General features: G+C 46.1%; 1 protein-coding gene across 1 annotated transcript in view; it reads left to right on the forward strand.

Annotated features, from left to right (window-relative positions):
- The window catches only part of UBLCP1 (ubiquitin like domain containing CTD phosphatase 1), a 35,073-nt gene extending 16,081 nt beyond the window's left edge, over nucleotides 1-18,992 (forward strand). Inside the window, exons 6-10 of the mRNA XM_077468428.1 lie at nucleotides 791-828; nucleotides 1,533-1,631; nucleotides 11,575-11,691; nucleotides 14,842-14,969; nucleotides 18,687-18,992. Of these exons, the coding sequence (XP_077324554.1) occupies nucleotides 791-828; nucleotides 1,533-1,631; nucleotides 11,575-11,691; nucleotides 14,842-14,969; nucleotides 18,687-18,717 (413 nt within the window). The 3' untranslated portion in view covers nucleotides 18,718-18,992. The remainder of the gene's footprint in view (nucleotides 1-790; nucleotides 829-1,532; nucleotides 1,632-11,574; nucleotides 11,692-14,841; nucleotides 14,970-18,686) is intronic.
- Nucleotides 18,993-20,621: the final 1,629 nt, after the last annotated feature.

The raw sequence follows: 20,621 nt of genomic DNA on the forward strand, positions 1-20,621 counted from the left end.
ATTTGCCTGTGTCCTCAACCAAACTGTCAAAGCATCAAATGGCCTGTGCCTTAGCTGATCACAAGTGCAGCATTATAACAGTTGCAGATCAAACAGAAGCAGCTTTCTTGGCTGTAAAGGTTAGGGAGGTTTAATTCCGCTTTAAAATGGTCAGCAGATCAGCCTCCACAAATGTTGAAGTATCTAAAAATGGAGAGCACCTGAGCATGTGCAGAGCACAACCATGTATTATTGGATTTTAAACAGTATAGACACTTATTTGTAATGTTTTATACATAGCTATACCTGCAAAAGGGGCCAGCCTGAAGTCCTCTAGCAGGACTTCGTTTTCTAACTAAAGTTCCACTTTAAGCAGGTAATTTATTTATTTTTTTAAACATCTTTAAAACAATGTTTAAACCACATGAAGAAAAATCATCCTTGGCAATATTATATGGTTTGTCATGAACTGTAACTGACAGCTTGTTGGATTAGCATTGCCTGTTACAGGAAGTGGGAAAAATATCAGGTCTACTGACAGGATCAACATGTAAAAAAACTGTTGTGAGGACTTAGGAAAAACAGAAACTGTTGTGTTAATGCTGCTAGAAGACTTTTTTTTTTGCAGTACAAATTGCACATTACATGGGGTACAATTAAACCCATAACCCTATAATCATCTGGTAGGGGATCCCCTCTGGACGCACTGAGTAGAGGCCAGTGCAGGCTAAGTTGGGGGTGGCCTGTTTAATGTCTGTCTGCATAAACCCATATTTGATTTTTCTTTTTTTTTTCTTTTTTTTTTCTCTAGCGGCAACTAGTATGAAATGGATTGAAGCCAAAATGAAGGTAAGTGGAATTTTGGTAATGTTTATAACCCTTTCTGTTTTAAATGTTGTATTTTCTTCATTTTCTCAGTTATACGTAGTTACCTTTCCAACCCATTTTTAAGTAAATAGTAATAATCTAGTTAAGCTGGAGCCCAGGGGTCTTGGATATATGTCTGCCATTATAACACCTGGGAGTTTTGTTCCACCCATCATTGTGTGTCTGTAAAATATATGAGAAAAGCCTTAGAAGAACAGTAGAAACCCCTGATAATGGTTACAGAAGATTTGTAGACCCAGAAACTCAAGCACTGATTTGTAATTATTAGTATTGTTGCAGCTCCTGAGAGCTTTGTTAGCACTGCCATTGAATAGAGGACAGTTTGGAGGAGTGTTTACTGGTGACATCAGGGTGATGTGCTGCAGCTTGGTCCTGGCCAGGCCATGGAAAGCCCAGTGCGGCAGTCACATGACCTCTAATAATAATTAAAAATAAACATTTAGAAGCATTTTTTTGAATATTCAGTGCTATCCCAGTTCAGTCCTATCCACACTTGACAAAAAAAAGTTGGTTTTGGGTGGACTGGTCTTGATTTATACACTTTAGTTTGTCTATTGTAATGAATTTTGGCATCGTATTGATGTACCTGTGATTTTTTTTTTTTTTCAATTTTTGAAGGTCTAAAGACTTATTTGCTTGCTCATTACAATGTTCTTTTTCTCTAGGAATTGGGCGTCAGCACAAATGCCAATTATAAGATCACTTTTATGTTGGATAGTGCAGCCATGATTACCGTCCACACACCCAGAAGAGGTCTTATTGATGTAAGTCCTGTCTTTGCTGTGGGATTATTCATTTATACTGTGTTTTTCTGCCATACTTCTCTATGGAGACTTTTATCCAACAAATTAAATGAACCTAGGAGTACATTCACAGATGAATAATGACCTTCAGTCTTTTATAAAGAAAACCTGTCAATAAAATAAACCACAAAAAACTGCTGTAGCTATAAAGTGCTGGCACCTGCAGGAGCCTCTGAGACCCTGCTTCTATGGCTGTAAATGCTGAGAAATTTGGTCCGTTCCTGATGGTGCTTTTCTGCCTACTGCACATTTCTATTTGCCAGTGGGGCAGCTGATCATAGTAAAGAGTCAATAGGTCAAGTGCGTATCCTAATTTTAAAACTCGGCAGCTACAGTATTTTTTTATCTTCAGGGTGAAGAAGTGAGCCTGTTGCTTTGCTGTGCATGGGCAAATCATATTTAACCTTAGCCACTTAAATACCAGGCACTTTCCACCCTTCCTGCCCAGGCCAATTTTCAGCTTTCAGTGCTGTCACTTTTTTAATGACAATTGCGTGGTCATGCTACACTGTACCCAAACAACATTTTTATCATTTTGTTCCCACAAATAGAGCTTTCTTTTGGCGGTAATTTTGATCACCTTTGCATTTTTATTTATTTTTTTATGCTAAACAAATAAAAATAAAAAACATGGGGGGCGTGGCCGAACGTGCATGGCGGCGGACGTGTATGAGGTTTGCTCCTGAGACCTTCGGAGCAATCCGCCGCCATCCGCACCACCGCTGTTGATTTTTCGCCCGAGACCCGCATCATCGGGTTCGGGACACTCCTCTGCCTCCCCCTGGGTGACTATTGCGGGGCTTCTCACATCGCCACGTCCCGCGGAGCCGCGAGGAGAACCGGCACCGGCCGCCGCCATCTTGCCGCCCCGAGGCCTCCCGGCCGCCTCTGCACCGAGCCGCCTGGGCAGGTAGGAGACTTTCATCCTCCCCCCCCCCCCCCCCCCTGCCACGCATCCATCGTTAGCGGTCCGTCCTGTGGTGTTTTGGGGCCCAAACAGTGCTCGGGGAGGCCGCCGCAGGCTCCGGCCTAGTGCGGCCTAGTAAGGCCTGTGGATCCCCAGCCTTTCCTAAACTCGACGCCCGCGGAAGTGCACCGAGGCCGGCCTGGCCTCCTACTGTGAGTTCAGCCCTGCCGAGTAGCCTTCCTGGGGGACGTGGATCGATGATGGCCATGTGAAGACACACTGTTTGGAGCTCTGCAGGAGCTAGCCTGAGAACCGACCGCAGACTCGCCAGACGTGGTGAAAGCTACATGCCAGGAGCGCGCAGATACCGGCGGGGCTCGGGGACACCGTCAGGACAGGGCATCAGCAACTACTTTCTTCCCCAGCCCGGGCTCGACTCTCCTGCCACACCAGCCAAGATGGCGCCACAGCGTCTTTTATCCTCTCAAGGTATCGCTCCGCAGGGGTCGGGTGGTGCGGTGGGGGCGGCTTCATCCCGCCCGAACCCTCCTCAGGCCGAAGAATCGTCTCCCCTGGCCCCCTCCCCTGCCTCACCGGCCTCTCCAAATATGGACATTCCCTGCAGTTCAACAGGCGGGGGGGGGGGACAGGGGGGTTGGAGTGGATGGCCCCTGGCGGGACTTGGTGGCGGGCCTGCCGTCCAAGCAGGACCTGCAGGAGATGGCAGCTTCCATCGTCAGTGCCCTGTCTCGCGAGCTCCATGACCTGCGCCAGCAAGTGGACACTGTTGAGGAACGGGTCACTGTTCTAGAGACCTCCAGCTCTTCCTCGGAAAACCGCTTGGCCGCCCTCGAGTGTGGGCAGCGAGCCCTGCAGCGACACTTGATTGAAATGCAACTCCGTGTGGATGACGGCGAAAACAGAAGTCGGAGGAACACTTTGCGCCTCCGGGGCATCCCGGAGGCGACCATGGGATCTGACCTACGTGCTACAGTGGTGGCCCTGCTGAATCAGGTCCTTGGGAAGCCCCCGGGTACTGACCTAGAGCTGGACCGGGTCCACCGAATCCCAGGCCCCAGAGTGACTCCGCCAACCTCCAGGGATCCAGTAGCAGTGGACCTACCCCGCGATGTGCTTTGCAGAGTGCACTTTTTTACTGTTAAGGAGGAAATCTTACGCCTCGCCTGGGAAAGGGGCCCTATTGACTTTGATGGAGCTCTTATTAGGATTTATCCAGATGTCTCCAGGCAAACCAGAGCCCTGCGGGGCCTTATGCGCCCCCTTCTTGAGGTGCTCCGACTGGCCGAAGCTACCTACCGATGGGGTCACCCCTTTCATCTAATTGTCCGGAGGAGGGGAGCAGAGTTTTTTCTTCGTTTTCCCGACCAGTTGCCGAACCTCTTCGAGTTTCTTGGCAGGCCAGCTGTTTCGGTCCCTAACTGGTTTGACTACTTGCTTTCTCAGGAGGCGCTCGGACCACCCTTGCCACGACCGCAGCGGGTGCGCCGTCCACGGTCCCGTGCACCCAGCAGAGAGGACACTAGACGACATCCACTGGCTTCTGAGGACTGATCCTACCCCTGTCCGGGGTTGGGTAAGCAGCTGAACTTTTGTCTCATTGCCACTGTGCTACTTAATACATTCCTTGATGCCCAGGACTTTGTCAGTGAAGATCTGTGGGATGTTTTTGTAATTTTTACTGCCTGTCCTTTTCCACGTCTCCCTTGTTAGTTGTTTGGGGGTGAGGCTGCTCTTCTGTGTTGTGGGGGGGGGGGGGTTGTATTTTTGGTGGGGGGTGAGGGGGGCTTGTGAGGGGGGATGGGTTGGTCCGTCACCCACGGCGTGGCTGGGGGCCCTGTGTCCTTTCCCCCCTCCTCCGTTGGCCGATGGTTGGGAGGCCCTTGGTCACCCCATGGTGCTCTCAGTCGCCCTAACATACTCGGGTCTCACCTGACAGGTTTTGGGGCTTTGGCCCCTCTCCCGGCCCCTCTTGCCCCTCCCCCTCCCCAATTACCGCTGGTTGAAGTTTTGAGAGCCGCCCCCCCCCCCCCCCCCCACTTGCGCCGCCGTGGGCCCGGACTTACCGATCATCCCCGGTCTGTTGACCATGCTGGAATTTTCATGCTCTGTGTGGGCCGCCCTTGCCCCACTGTCTCCGGTCCCAGTGAGGGGACCCGGGACAGTGCCCTGGGTGGCCGGGTATGCTATGTTATGTTCTGTCAATGTTACCTCCTGTTATGTTTTCATGTATTACTGCTATGTTTGCTATGTAGTTTTCTAGATCTTAGTTCTTATTGGCTAGTCTCCTGCATCTCCATTGTTACTGAGTTTTATCTCTCTACGATTTCTCGTTTTGGCCATCTTCGGGAATCTCAGCATTTATTTTCCCCCCGTTAGGGTAGGCCCTGGTGTGGACACCTAGTGTGCCCAATCCGTAGGGTTGCGAGTCTGAGTAGTGATCACCGCAGATTCTTTTTCTTCCCCTCCCTCCTCCCCCTCTTTTATCTTCCCTGTCCCGCTCGCTCTTGCCCCCTTTTCTCCCTCTCCTTTGTCTTTACCTCTCCAGGGGATCCCCTTCTCCTCCTTTCACCCCTATTTCTCCTTCCCCTGTACTTTCTGCCCACACTCTTCTAGGGCCACTGTGGGTTGCTCCCGCGCCGTGGGGGGGGCCTGTGGGTAGGGGACTTGCGAGCTCCATTGCCGTTGATCTCCAGTGAGGTGGAATGGGTCTCCTTAAGGTCACTTCCTTGAATGTACGGGGCCTAAACACCCCAGAGAAGTGCTCACAGCTGTTGTTGAACCTGCGTAGAGGTGGGTCGCAGGTTGCATTTTTGCAAGACACGCATTTTTGCGCGGGTTGCACACCCAGACTTACCAATGGGGCCTTCCCCTGGGCTTACCACAGTGTTTCTCCGATCTCCAAATCAAAGGAGGTGAGTATCTTAATAGCCAAATCCGTTCCTTGGTCGTTCGAGGCGCAGCGGGCGGACGCACAGGGCCGTTTCATTTTTCTGAAGGGGACGGTGTTTGGTAGGCAGGTCACCTTTGCCAACGTGTACTTTCCTAACACTGACCATGTGCAGTTTTTGCAGAATCTTATCCCTGAGCTGCTGGAGTTTGCAGATGGGCTGCTGGTTTTTGGCGGGGACCTAAACTTTACCATGGACCCAGCACTTGATGTCTCTAGGGGGGCCTCCCACTTGTCATACGCGCGCTTAAAACGGCTGAAAATGGATCTTCAGGCGCTGCGCCTGGTCGACCCTTGGCGGTTGTTGCATGCACAAACCAGAGATTCTACCTTCTTTTCGCAGGTCCATCATACGTACTCTCGTTTGGACTATTTGTTGGTGTCGCATAGGGACTTGCCTGCTGTGGTATCCGCCTCTATCGACGTTATTTCATTTTCTGACCATGCGCCCGTCCACCTCACCCTTCAGTTGGGGTCAGTAGCGCGCCCTCTGCCGTCATGGAAACTCAACGAGGCCCTCCTCCAGTCTGAAGATACCCGCTTGGAGATCCAGACGGCGTTGCGGGAGTACTTCTCTATTAATGGTACTTCGGTGGCCAACCCCCTTACTGTGTGGGAGGCTCATAAGGTGGTGATTAGGGGTGTGCTGATGAAAATAGGGTCCCGTCTTAAACGGGAGAGGATGCGGCGCACAGACGAACTCCTAGCCACGATCCGGAGGCTGGAGACGCACCATAAGGCGCACTTGGCGCGGGCTGTTCTTCAGGACCTTCTTAAGGCTCGTGAGGAGCTGCGCTCCCTTCTTTTCCAGAAGACTAAACAAAAGCTGGCCTGGGCCCGATGGAATATGTTTGAGTTCTCTAACAAACCGGGGTCCTTACTGGCAAGGGCCTTGAGGGGGCCCGCGTGCCCAGACTTACATTCCCCATATTAAGTCGGCGTCTGGTCGGAAACTGAACGTGTCAGAGGACATAGCGGTGGAGTTCCAGGCCTTCTATGAAGGCCTCTACAATCTGAGGGGGGCGCCTGCTCCTGGCTCCCCTGAAGCGGAGGGCCCGACCCCTCGGTCGTATCTAGCTGCCTCGGGTATGCCCTCCCTCCCTGGGGAGGTGCGGGATGAGCTGGAGGAGCCCATTTCGGTCGAGGAGCTGGGGGTGGCACTGGTGGAGTCAAAGCCTAGGAAGGCTCCAGGCCCGACGGCTTCACACCGACATACTACAAGACCTTCTTTGGGATACTGGGGAAGCCCTTGGTCACTGCCCTCAACTCCCTTGCCGAGGGCTCTTCCTTTCCGGTGGACTCCCTCAGAGCTCATATTTCCCTCATTCCGAAGGAGGGAAAGGATCCTCTGTGTTGTGGAAACTACCGCCCGATCGCACTATTAAATTCTGACCTGAATCTCTTTGCCAGAATTTTGGCGAACAGGTTGCTCCCGCACGTCCCTAGCCTCATCCACAGGGACCAGGCTGGGTTTGTCCCAGGGCGCGAACCCCGGGATAACACCATTAGAGTCCTCAACCTGATCCACGCGGCCAGGACTTCTAAGCGAGCTCTTCTCTTGCTGTCAACTGACGCGGAGAAGGCCTTTGACCGCGTGGACTGGTCGTTTATCTGAGCTACTCTGGAGCATATAGGACTACGTCACTCCATGCTCCATTGGGTTTTGTCCCTTTATTCGAGCCCTACTGCGGCGGTTAAGGTAAACGACACAAGGTCTCCATACTTCTCTATCAAGAACGGCACCCGGCAGGGTTGTCCCCTGTCCCCATTGATTTTTATTTTGTCTCTTGAGCCCCTTCTGTGCCATATTCAGTCAAATACAGACATTGTTGGCTATGCGAAGGCATCGGGTATCCATAAAGTGGCCGCATTTGCAGATGACCTAATTTTCTTTTTAACGGATCCCCTTAAGTCACTGCCTACTCTGCTGTCCTCCTTGGCGGAGTATGGCTCTCTCTCCCTTTTCCAAATTAATTTAGCTAAATCCTCCATCCTTCACATCACTGTGGGGGGGAGATGTGGTTCGACGTTTACGGGGGGCATACCCGCTGAGGTGGGCTACGAGTCATATTTGCTACCTCGGTGTTGATGTTACCCCTGACCCGGCCTCCCTATATACAGCTAATTTTGTGCCATTGGTGGACCGCTTAAGGGCAGGTCTCCTGCACTGGCATTCACTAACGCTGACGTGGTTTGGCCGGTGCAGTGCACTTAAGATGACTCTGTTGCCAAAAATTTTGTACCTGTTGCAGGCATTGCCCATTTACCTCCCTCCCACCTTTTTCAAGCGGATAGATTCCCTGTTCCATGCTTTTATCTGGTCGCACCGGAGACCATGTCTTAGATTACAGCTTCTGCACCTGCCTAAGCACAGGGGTGGAGTTGGTCTTCCAGACGTGAGGGCATATTATAGGGTGGTTCATCTGACCAGGTTGGTGGACTGGCATTGTCATGAGGGGGCGAAGCATTGGGTGGCCATGGAGGGGGAGGACTCTGGGGGCACGATTGGAAGCAGGCCCTGGCGATCAGCGCCCCTGCCAAGTGCTATTTTGGATCACCCCACATTGGGGGGTACCCTGCGGGTGATAAGGGAGGCCTTTCGGAACTCGTCGGTGTCCCCGGTGCCCTCCCCTATGGTGCCGGTTCTGGGTAACCCAGACTTTGTACCGGGCCTCCAGAATCCCTGCTTTCGTCGTCTGCAGATGGGCTACAGGCGGCGGTTGTGTGACTTTATAGGCCCGGATGGTCGACTCGCCTCGGAGGTGGGGGCCACGAGCGGTGGACCCTCCACTGAACTTTTGGAGCGGCCTGCAATTGCGGAATTTCTTACGTAACTGTTTGCGGACACCGGGTATCTCTCGCCCCCTCACGGAATTAGAGCGGATTTGTCATCGGGGGGAACCGGTGCGGCACTGCCTCTCGCTCCTCTACTCTGCCCTGATTCGTCCGGCTGAGGGGTATGCTCCCCCATTCGTGGCCAAGTGGGAGGCGGAGCTCTGCGCCCACTTTGCTCCAGATCAACGGCAGAAGATCCTTCATTTTGCGCAGAAATCCTCTATGGCTACACGGGTTCAGGCGACGTGCTACAAAATCACCTCTAGATGGTATAGGGTCCCATCCGTTCTCCACCGCATCTTCCCACAGGTGCCTGCTTGTTGGCGCTGTGGGGAGGCGGAGGGAACCATGTTGCATGTCTTTTGGGCCTGTCCCAAGCTGGTCCCCTTCTGGCGCGGGGTGATCGACACAATTGGTCATCTGACGGGTGTCTCCCTGGAGGGGAACCCTGCGGCCTGCTTGTTGCACCTGTCGGAGCGATCCATTAAAAAAGTATAGGAACTCTTTGACTATTCAACTGCTGAATGCGGCAAAAAACTGTATTCCTTTGTGCTGGAGATCGGAGAACCAGCCGGCCTTGGCTTTATGGTTCTCTAAAGTGAATGAATTAAGAGATATGGCAGACCTCACAGCGACGCTTCACAATAAGGAGGAGGCCTTTCGTGAGACTTGGAGACCTTGGCAACATTTCATCTACACTGAGGCCTACCTCCGGGTGGCCGCGTTAGCTGCCCGTTGAGAGAGGATCGCTGTTTGCTGGCTTCTGGCCCCCCCGCGGCTTGGTGTCGCCCACGGTCATTGTTCTGCTCTTCCGTGTTTGGCTCTTTTGCTTCAGCCTGCCTGGAGTCTCTTCCTTGCCTCTTCTATTTGGTCTGTCTCTCTGTCTTGCTCTCTTTTCCCTTCTCTCGGGCCCCCCTCCCCCCCCCCCCCCCCCCCCGTCTCCCTCCCTGTAGTCCCTTTCTTCTGTATCCCCTTTCCCTTTATCCTTTCACCTCCTCAGTCCTCTTTTCTTTCATGGTTGGATTTTGCCGGTTAGCCCATGCAGGCTGTGGTGGGTTGCGGGCTCCCCCGGGAATGACCAGTCTTTAACAATATATGCGCTGCCCGCTAGGGGCCCGGCCCATCACCCATCTCCCTCCATTTCCCTTTCTTTATAAACTAATAAAATCTGTGCTTCTCACTAATGCATGGCCATGTGATGATTACCGCCCACCTGGGTGGGGTCAGATTGCTCATTTGATCTCAGAGGTTTTAGAGGGGAATTATAGCCCCCTGTCCGGGTATGCTTCTATGTTTAGTTTCAGCTTAATGTTGGGGATGGTCTCTATATCTCCCACCCGGGTGCTACCGAAAGGTTTATGTTTTGGAATTTTGTATGTTTTACTGAAGTTGTCCATGCGCCTGTTATATTTTTTTCTGGCATTAAATAAAGGAATTACAAAAAACAAAAAAACAAAAAAAAAAAACAACCTAATTTTGAAAAAAAAATGTTTTCTTGGTTTCTGTTATAAGATGTTGTAAATAAGTTTTCTCTTTCACTAATGGGCACTGGCAGGCATTGCTGATGGGCACTGATTGGTATCATGTCTGGACACTGGCATCCTTGGTGGTCCAGGGTGGCATACCTGGTGGTCCTGAGCGGGCATTCGTGTGGGCCTGCGCTGCGAGTGAGGGAAAAAAAGTCGATGCTCCGTTTTTCCTGTTTACACTGTGATCAGTTGTGATTGGACATGGCTGATCACATGGTAAAGAGATCGGGGTTGCGGTGTGTCAGATTGGCACGCCGCGCTTCGCACCCCCATGGGCGTCATTCTTTTGAAAGACATCATATGATGTCCAGTCAGGATAACTGAACCACCGCCTGGCTGTCATTTTGCTATAGGCCGGGCGGGAAGTGGTTAAAGTGTTACTAAACTCACAACAGTAAATCATGCTTGTTATAATCCTCTGCATTGTGATTAAAGACGGTTTGATCCTGTATGCACCGATCTTCCCCTTCTTGCATTGTCTCTAAAATATGCCCTTGTAAGACAAAGTTAATGAAGTCAGGCTGTGCAGTTTGGTGTGTATTGCTAGAGGGTGTATTTAGCAGTTTTTATATTAGACGTGCACTGCCAAAAAATTAGTTTCTTTACGTATTTTTTATCTTTTTTTTTTTTTTTTTTTTTTTGGGTTATTATCGCAATTCGAAAACTTGAAAATACATAAATATGAAAATTCCTAAATAGGTATTGGAATGTCCTTTCAAATTTAGCTGTTGGTGAACGTAACAAATACGAATTTATCCAAATTGACAAAACTATCCAAAATAACGACTGGCACATGTAAACAAATGGAACAAATTAATAATAATAATAAAAAGTTATTATTCATTATGTGGCATTCGTTATTTTTTGGATAATTCTTAAATTTGGATAAATTTGTATTCGTTCCGTTCACTAACAGTCAAATTTGAAAGGAAATTCCAATACCTATAATTTAAGTGTCCTTTTACATTGCAGCCGCATTAGTGGTAGAGTGGCACCTTTCAGCCGCTAGGGCTTTTTTTTAACGTCCTGCCAGCGCAGTGCCCCAGTGTGAAAGCACTCGGGCTTTCACACTGGGACTGCAGGTGGGGAATTTTCCAGCTGCTATTTTTAGCGCTAAAGCGCCTGAAAAAAGCCTCCAGTGTGAAAGGGGTCTAATAGTAATAGTTAAGTTATTAGTAATTATTTCAGATTTTCGGATTTAGAATTTCAGAATCTTCGTTAATTCTGATTTATCTGAATTAATGAATTGAAATTCGTTAAACGAATTCGGAACAAAACGAATTGGACATGTCTAGTTTATATTTACTAAAATGATTGCATTTCCATGGTGTATACTCTGGGAGACCATATAAAGTGAATGCAGATTCCTGGTTTTACTAACACTTTAAAGCTACCATGAGCACTGTCAGTAAGTTATTTTTTTTTTTTTTTTTTTGTTTTGAAAATGCTTACTGAAACGTGCCATTCAGATGAAAATTGCTTGACTGGCCATCAAAATTATGCAACCTGTGGCCTCCTTTTTATCTGTCAACTGATTTAGCCTAATAAAGTTGAGGAAGTGTTGCGGTCAAGTCAAGGGGCTACTGGTACTTGGTTTAAGAACTTGTATTGTGGCAACAAGCAGAATCAGACTTTTCTATATAACATTTTCCTTTTTTTAAATAGGTAAAGCCTCTTGGCGTTGTTTGGGGTAAATATCCTGAATTTTACAGTAAAAAAAATACTATAATGTTTGATGATATAGGGAGAAATTTCTTGATGAATCCCCAGAATGGCTTAAAGGTGAGTGACATTCTTCTGGCAATTCATTCATGTCTCATTGAAATTGAAAGATACAGAAGTCTCTCTCTGCTTAATACCATTAAGCTAGACAAACCACTAGATTATGTTGAAGTTGTAGTAATCTCCCCCCTTCTCCAAAATTTTTTTAAATTATTCCCCCTGCAAGGTAATATCATAATGTGTTAGTATGTACCACTGACAGGGCTTCCATCTTCACCCGATCTTTCTGGGTTCCTGAGCTTCGGCTGTTTGAATGGGCTAGCCACGATGACTCTACGGCCGTAGCACAGCACTTTGAGGGGATGACATGCTATCCCTTCAGAGCTCAGTGCACATGCGCTGGTGACTTCACCGGCTGAAGAAATAGTGACTATCTCCTAAATGATGCATGTTTAGGAGATATTCCTTGTACCTTCAGGTAGACATTATTATAAGCTTACCTGTAGGTACAAGTAAGTAAGTGCTGTTTACTATCGCTTTAATGTATCTTGGACTATTTAAATGGCTAAGTTCACCTTTGTGAAAAAAACAATGCACATATTTTTGAAGGGAAAAAAAAAAAAAGTGCATTTATTATATTTTAACAGGAGTCTGCACAGTATTGCAATGTACGGCTCTTGCAGACAAGCCAAATTTCTGCCAGTACCTCTACACGGGTTGTCAGTTTCAAAGCTGCAAGGCTTGTGAATGAACTACGAGGGGGCTCATCAGCACCATGTCTCACTGAGAAATACAAGCTATCTACTGGGGGTACCAGGCAGGATTTCTAGTTGTCTCATTCAAAGATAGCTGTGAATGAATGATGCGTTTGAGTGGGGCTCTGGCAGCTGAGGGGAGAATGAATAGTGGCATGTTACATGTTGCACCCTAAAGATGGCCTATCCTTTAGGGCCGGTTCACACTGCAGGCGAGGCGAGGCGACTCCGACTTGCCTCGCCGCGACCTGCAGCGGCCTCGGCGGCGACTTGCAAATGACTTCTGTATAGAAGTCAATGCAAGTCGCCCCGAGGTCGCCCGAAAGTAGTACAGGAACCTTTTTTCTGAGTCGGAGCGACTCGAGTCGCTCCTCTCAGAACGATTCCATTGTACAGAACGGGGGCGACTTGCGGGAGCGAGGCGAGTCGTGTCGCCTCGCATCGCCCGCTGTGTGAACCGGCCCTTAGGAAAATCTGCCTGTAATTTATTTTGTTACAAATGTCTCCAGTGATGGAGGTTAAAGTGTATTAAAGTGCTTCAGTTTGGTTTTCCCTGTCAAGGGCTTTGAGAGAGAGAGGCCTCCCTACATTGCTATGCAGTGTTGCAACAGTGTTACCCTAAACACTCTCACAACCTGACTTCTTTACAACAGACAAAAAAAATTGGGCAGAGCCTAGAGTGACCGTAAACTCTGGTTTAATAAGAGAAAATTATATGAAAGCATGTGTTCTTAACTCTAAAAGTACGTTTTGTTGCTTTTGGATTCCTACAAATTCAGTCAGCTGCCTCCATGTTCTATCCCAAACCACAGCGAATCACTCTGTGTGCAGTTACATGCGATCAGCGGCTGCTATCTGCCAGCTTTTAGTTTAAATGGGCTTAACAGCCGCTATTGATCGCATAACCCGGTCATTCCAGCAGCAAGAATCTGACAGCTGCAACAAGCCGGCTACATGAAAGGAATCTAGTTCCTAGATTGTGAGCTCTAACGAACAGCGTCCTCTGATTCCTTCTATATTGAAATGTAACTGTACTGTCTGCCCCCATGTTGTAAAGCGTTGTGCAAACTTGGTGCTGTATAAATACTGTATAATAATGTTGATTCCTATATTTTAGTCCTCAGGTGTGTTTAATAACAAAGTTTACTTTAACCTTGACATAACTGCCAATAATGCTCTGCTAAATCCATGTCACAAAGCAAAAGGCCCTTAAAAGGGATATGAGTTTTTGTAAGATTCATACTTACCTAGGTGGATACAGCATCGGCGCCTTGACCACTGAGAACCGAGTGATTGAACACCGCCGATCACTCGATTCTCAGAGCTCATGGAGTAGAGAGCTGGTGACTGTCTGTCGCAGCTCTCTGCTCTGCCCACTCCTTGCTCACTGGAGTGCTGGGCTGTCGAGGGGGTGGGAACAGCTTGCTCAGGCTCTCAGCGGCTTGCCGAGAGGCGGAGCTGGGTGGCAGTCCAGGCATGTGGACAGATCCTGACTCCATTGTTGCGATCTGGACCAGCTCTGTGTGCTGTCTGCTGAAAATTGGTCACAGGAGTGCAAAACAAACTGCACTCATGTGATCCACAAAATACTCGCCTTATACCCATCATTTTGTGCATTGCCCTAGGCGAGTGGGACTTTTTTGGGGCTGATCATGGTATGCTAGGAAACTGAGGATCTCAAATTCTAATACTAGGGAAGGGGGGGTTTAGAACTAATGTGCAGTTCCTTATTGTTGATGGTGTCTCTTGTTTCCAGTGCCACCATTCCCTCATTTCTTGTCTTGGTGTCACAGAGAAGAAAAGAGAGGAAAAATCACCACACTGGGGATGCAGGCAGCAAAAAATAACCTTACTAAAATTCTTACTTAATTCACACTGAGTTTTTATGCACCTGTTTCTGCAAGGGCACAAAGAAAACCATTGTTTTCTATGTTTCCTGTTCACACCACACTGTTATCATGTGCGGATTTCTTTCTGCACAGAAATGTGCAACATGTATGCATTTTTTTGGCTCAAAAAAAAAAACCACTCAAGTGACATCAAAATTGTGGTGTGAACAGGGAACATGGTGAACAATTATTTTCTTTGTGCCCTGGCAGAGGATCTATGTTGCAGATTCCTGCGCAGAAAAACAATTCACGTGGCAGCAGTGTTATGGTGCGAGCAGGGCACATACAAAACATCTTTTTGTCCCTGTAGAGACCTATGTTAGAAAAACTGAACAAGCCCAACCTATTCTACGCAGATACAAATCTGCACGTTTTTTCCATCAGTTTTTTTGCACGTAAAGTGTGAATGAGGACTACTCTGTCCAAAACCAAAAAAAAAAAGAGTTGGATCTTTAGAACAGAAACAACAAAAGATGTTTACTTTTATCTAATGCTGACTGGGGGGAATGGTGTTTTTTCACTAGTCAGTATTTTGGATAACTCGATTTATTTCTTTCCCGTAACAGATCAGACCTTTCATGAAAGCTCATTTAAATCGGGATAAAGATAAAGAGCTTTTGAAGCTATCACAGTACCTTAAGGAAATTGCTAAGCTAGAAGATTTATCAGATCTTAATCATAAACATTGGGAAAGGTTTGTATTCAGATTTATGAATTTTTATTATTTCTGCTTTGTTATGGAATATTATTGTAAAATGGGTTGTAGTGTGTGTTTTTTTTTTTTTTATTTTTTTTTTTTTGTTATGTTTAATGTTGAAAAAAGTTGACCTATTATGTTTCTTTTTAATTAAATTTCTTGAATGTCTGTCTGGTTTACAACTATCTGAGTGACCACTTTGCCAAGAATAACCTTCTGGATTCCACCCTCAACACTTCACGGAAACTGCTCCTAAAACTCTCAAACGATCTGCCAACAGCTAAATCCAATGGACACTATTCTGTACTCCTACTCTTAGACCTCTCTGCTGCCTTTGACACAGTAGACCACCCCCTCCTCAAAAAAAAAAAAACTCCACGTCTGTGGTCTGTTACCTACTCTTCGCTGGTTCTCATCCTATTTATTCAAACGCAGCTTTATTGTCACTTACAACTCTACTTTCTTCTCTCCTCTCCCTTTCTCTTTTGGGGTCTCCCAGGGTTCTTGGACCAATCTTATTCTCCATCTACACATCCTCTCTGGGTCAGGAAATGGCCTCCCATGGCTTCCAATACCATGTCTATGCTGACGACGCCCAAATCTATCTCTACTCGTCAGCTCACTCCTTCAGTCTCCTAACGTATCACTAATTTTCTAACAGACATATCAGCCTTGATGTCGCACCACTTCCTCAAACTCAGTCTATCCAAAACAGAGCTCATGATTCCCCCCCCCTCCCCAAGATTCTAGGTGTAACCCTGGACTCTGAACTATCCTATCGGCTCCATGTCCAAACACTTTCCAAATATTGCCACCTCAACCTATCCAAAATATGCCCCTTTCTAACCAATGACACCACAAAGCTCCTAGTTCACTCACAGATCATCTCCAGCCTTGACTACTGCAACTCCCTCCTCATGGGATTGCCATTACATAGGCTTTCCCCCCTTCACTCCATCATGAATGCTGCTGCCAGGCTCATCCAGCTTTACCAACCGCTTAGTGTCTGCCACCCCTCTCTGTCTTTTCCTCCACTGATTTCTACTCGCTCAACAAATTAAATTCAAAATTCTAACAACAACTTAAAAAAGCCATCCACAACTCGGCCCCCAGCTACATCACTAACCTAGTGTCAAAATACCAACCTACTCATTCCTCCCAAGACCTCCTGCTCTCTAATTCCCTTGTCACCTCCTCCTCCAGGAATTTCCCTGAGCATCTCCTATTCTATGGAACTCCCTATCCCAATCTGTCAGATTATCTCCTACTCTGCTTGCTTTTAGATGATGCCTGAAAACCCTTCTCTTCAGAGAAGCTTATCCTGCCCCCACCTAACAACTGTTATTTTACTTTCTCCATCAGATCATCCCCCACAGATTACCTTTTTGTATCACTTGACCCTCCCTCCTAGATTGTAAGCTCCAATTAGCAGGACGCTCTGATTCCTATTGTATTGTAACTAGCGCCCCTCGTTCCCATTTCTACACAGAGCCCATCGCTTCACTCTTAAGGGAGATGCCTCCAGGTGCTATAATCATACAAGATCTCGGATCATTTATGGACATTATGTTTTAAACAAATGTATTAATATTATGTGTGCTTATTCACACACATTTTATGTATACCTATATTCCAGTTGCTATATAATTTTATGTTATCACCATATCTAGTACCACTGTTCACCCCTGTTTTTACTGTATATTGAAGCCATTAGTGTGCTGCAGTTTTGTGTGTTAACATACAACCATGGAATTTTTATCACAAATTGAATGTATGCAAACCGGCACCCCTCTGTTCCCATTGTATTGGCTGCCCTCGTGTTGTAAAGCACTGCGCAAACTGTTGGCGCTATATAAATCGTGTATTTCATATTCTGCTACACACAGAAGGTTTAAAAAAAAAAAAAAAAAAAAAAACTTCTGCCTTTAGAACCACTTTAAAAGTATTGCTGATCAGTTGTGTTGCAGTGCTTATATGCTAACAAGGAACATGTTGATAGGAGATCAATTCTTCTGCCAGGCGGACATGACTGTGCTGTGTAAATCTCAAGAAGGGGTTGTAAACCCTCATGTTTTTTTCACCTTAATGCAGCCTATGCATTAAGATGAAAAAACTTCTGACACTGACTGGCCCCCTAGCCAATTGGCCGCCTAGCCATTGGCTCCCGCAGCTGTCAATCAAATCTATGCATTCAAATGCTGGACTGGGAGCGTGCCCACAAGGTAATGGTAACCCCCAGGGAGAGCGCTTCTCCCAGGGGGTTTACCAATGCGAGGAGGAGCCGCGAGCCCCCAGAAGACAAGGTTCGGGGCCACACTGCAAAATGAACTGCACAGTGGAGTTAAGTATATGCTTGTTATTTAAAAAAAAAAAAAGAGGGTTTTGCAATCACTTTAATGAACAGAAATATATATCCTTTGGCAGTTATAATGGCTCCCAGAAGTATAAACTCCTCTTTTGCAAGTCCTGCTTATTTACATTTATTTTAAACCAGCAACATTCTTCTCCAGCCCAACTGTTATTCACACAGGTGAATACAAAAAAGATGTTTTTTTTTTCCCTGCCAAAAGATTTGTATTTCTGTCCATCCAGCCATAAGATTTGGAGAGCTCTGCTATGCAACACAGCCCTCATACAGGAGACCTGACCATTTCCTTCTGCAGTTTCACTTTCAGTTGCAGGCCACCTTTCCACCTCCATCCTCCCACTGTACAGTGAAAGGAGAATCTGCAGCCTGGTGAGCTTGTCTCTCTGCTCTCTTTTTATCATAATTTCCCTTGGACTGCAACACACCTAACTAGCTCATGGTGTCTCTGCATCTGTCTCTGTGAATTCTGCTGTACAGGGGCTGCATGAGGTTGATACTATGTCGGCTTTAAGCCCTGGATCACATTTCCGCAACTTGTCATGCATGAGAATTCAAAGTCACGTGACAAGTGGCAAAGGAACCATTCTAATAGTAGCGACTTGGGAAAAGGTTCCTGCTCTTCTCTTGGTCTGACTTCAATATGACTTGCATTGACTTCTGTTAAAGTATCTAAGCCGCGATGAAGTTGCGCCGGCATTTCAGATTCAAAGTTGCGGCAGTGTGAACCGGGGCTTGCATTTGAAAACATACAATTATAGTGATTGGAATGTCTTGTTGCTTGTTGTTTAGAGGAAAAAATAAAATTAAAAATGTTATACATGCATGCTCTCTGCAGTGATTTTGCACAGGGCAGCCCAGATCCTCCTCTTCATGGGTCCCTCTTCTGGCCCCTCCCTCCTGTCGAGCAGCTTGCTATGGGAGCACCTGAGCCGAGTCACAGCTCCCTGTGTCCATTAAGACACGGCACCCTGGTTTGGCCCTGCCCCCTCTCTCTCCTGATTGGACAACTGACTTTGACAGCAGCGGGAGCCAATGGTGCCGCTGTTGTTTCTCAGCCAATCAGGAGGAGAATCCTGGATGTCACTCGTGGACATTGCTGGAAAGAGATAGGGCTCAGGTAAGTATTAGATGGGCTGAGGGGGGCTGCTGCACACAGGAGTTTTTTTTTTTTTTTCTTAATGCATAGAATGCATTAAGGTAAAACACCTATTGACTTTGCAACCACTTTTAGGATGTACTATTACAATGCTGCATTTTGTGTGTCTCTTTTGTCTGCCAGTTACAACTTTAAATATTTTCATGGTTGTATGACATTTAGTAGCTTTCTTTTTTGTTTTTGTTTTCAGATACCTCTCAAAAAAACAAGGTCAACAGTGAACGGTTTCATTTAAAGGATGCGCTGTATTTACAGTGTATTTTATCTATTATATGAAATGGGAGAAGCCAGGATGATTAAACTGGGATCGCCGTATTTTTTTTTATTTTTTTCTTCTGTAGCCGCAAAACTTATTTTTAAACATTAATACTTGCCTTGTTTGATGTCTCCTAAAACACAAATATCCAAGCACTCTGTCATTTCTCTGTTTTGCCAACCCTCTGTTTTGATCATGATATTTTTTATTTATGTTTTTTTATATATTGAGTTCTTTGAATCATTTTGCCTGTTGTCCATTTTTTCCTAGTTTAGGTTTGATTTTGATTTTTTTTTTTTTTTCACCTTTTTGAGATGCAGGACAATTTAGCATTACTTTTCATTTGTAGGGTGGACAAAGACAAATATTGACAAGCGAAAAATAAAAAGACTAAAAGAAATATATCTTTGAAAAAAAAAAAATATCAATAAAGTTGAAGATATGGCCTTAATGCCCAGCTCGTTTGTCAATATGATGGAGTTCACAGTCTTCACATTTAAAAAAAAAAAAAAAAAAAAGGATATTTAAAGGCAGGCCTTGGCCATTATCACTGCATAAACTTACGGTATTTCCCTGTCGACTTCCAGGACAGCATCTGAGTAAGTGAGGCTGCATCCACCAAAACAGGAAACGCTTTAAGTCAAGAAGGCTTTAAAAAAAAAAAGTCCTATAGGATTCTCCTTCAGTTATCTTGTTTCCTTCTGTCTGACAGGTAATCTTCAGGAGCTCGTTTGTTTATGGGAGTTTTGCTTTCTAGAGCACTGTCCTGACCTCCCCCTGCCTGTGGAAAGTTTTTATTTTTTATTTTTTTTTTTTTTTATTTTTTTTTTATTTTTTACTGACAGACCAGTAACTTTAAAGCCCACATCAGTGATCCAGTCATTGGTGAGAACTTGCTAGCAACAGGGGTACTTAAGGCTCATCAACACCATCTACATTAGATGCATTGTTGTGATGCAGAGCCATTCATTCTGTTTAACACCCCAATGCACCTAATGACATATGTATGTTTCATTGCAATAGCATGTGTTGCTCTGTGCTTCTCAAAAAATAGTGCATGCATTATTTTTTGGCAGCTCACCACAAAGCACAACCATTAGCAGTGATGTTAGGATGCCATTTTAAATGTTTGCCACTGCATCACACCAACAATATTAACAATGCATTGCTGTGCATAGAAGGTGTGAACAGATCCTAAAATGTGCTTGCACGTGTTATTCGCCTAGGAGAAGCGTTCATTTATCCCACGGCGAGAGCAGCTGAATTTAAGGCAGAACTTAACCATGAATTTAAAAACGTGAGCAGGAAGGGTTTTTATTCCAAAACACACATATAATAACATAAATTGGGTATCCCTGCGCATGTCAGAGAAAAATTATTCTAGGCTCCTTTTTTGTTCCCTATTGATAAGTTTAGGTACCATTTACTTTTTTCTATTTTGGGGGTGCACGTAGTATTGAGGCTGGACATAGTTGGCATCAATTTAATTGAAGCTACCTCCTCTCTTAATTTTTTGCAAATTAAATTGTGCATTTTTTAATAGATTTAATAAGCTGTTGCGGAAAAATATTGTGCAACATAAGACTTTGCAACTATCATCCTTCTATTTACAGGGCCTCTGCTTTCAGAAAATTTGTTTTGGGGGTTTTAAGAAATTTTCTAGCCAAAAATTCTGTTTTTATTGTGCGAAAATGGAAAATTGCTCTGGAAGCAAACGGAAGTACTGAAACCAGTGGCTCAATAAAATTGCCAGCTAACTAGCATTTTCAGAAGCAGCAGTGACTGACTCTATATTTCTCTAATGGAAGTTTATTTTAAAAATGTTATTCTGTGTGCTTAATAAAATATGCAAAACATATCAGTAATTTT

Source organism: Lithobates pipiens, unplaced genomic scaffold, assembly GCF_037356315.1.
Source record: "Lithobates pipiens isolate NorthernLeopardFrog02 unplaced genomic scaffold, aLitPip1_a1.2 Scaffold_8, whole genome shotgun sequence".
NCBI lineage: Eukaryota > Metazoa > Chordata > Amphibia > Anura > Ranidae > Lithobates > Lithobates pipiens.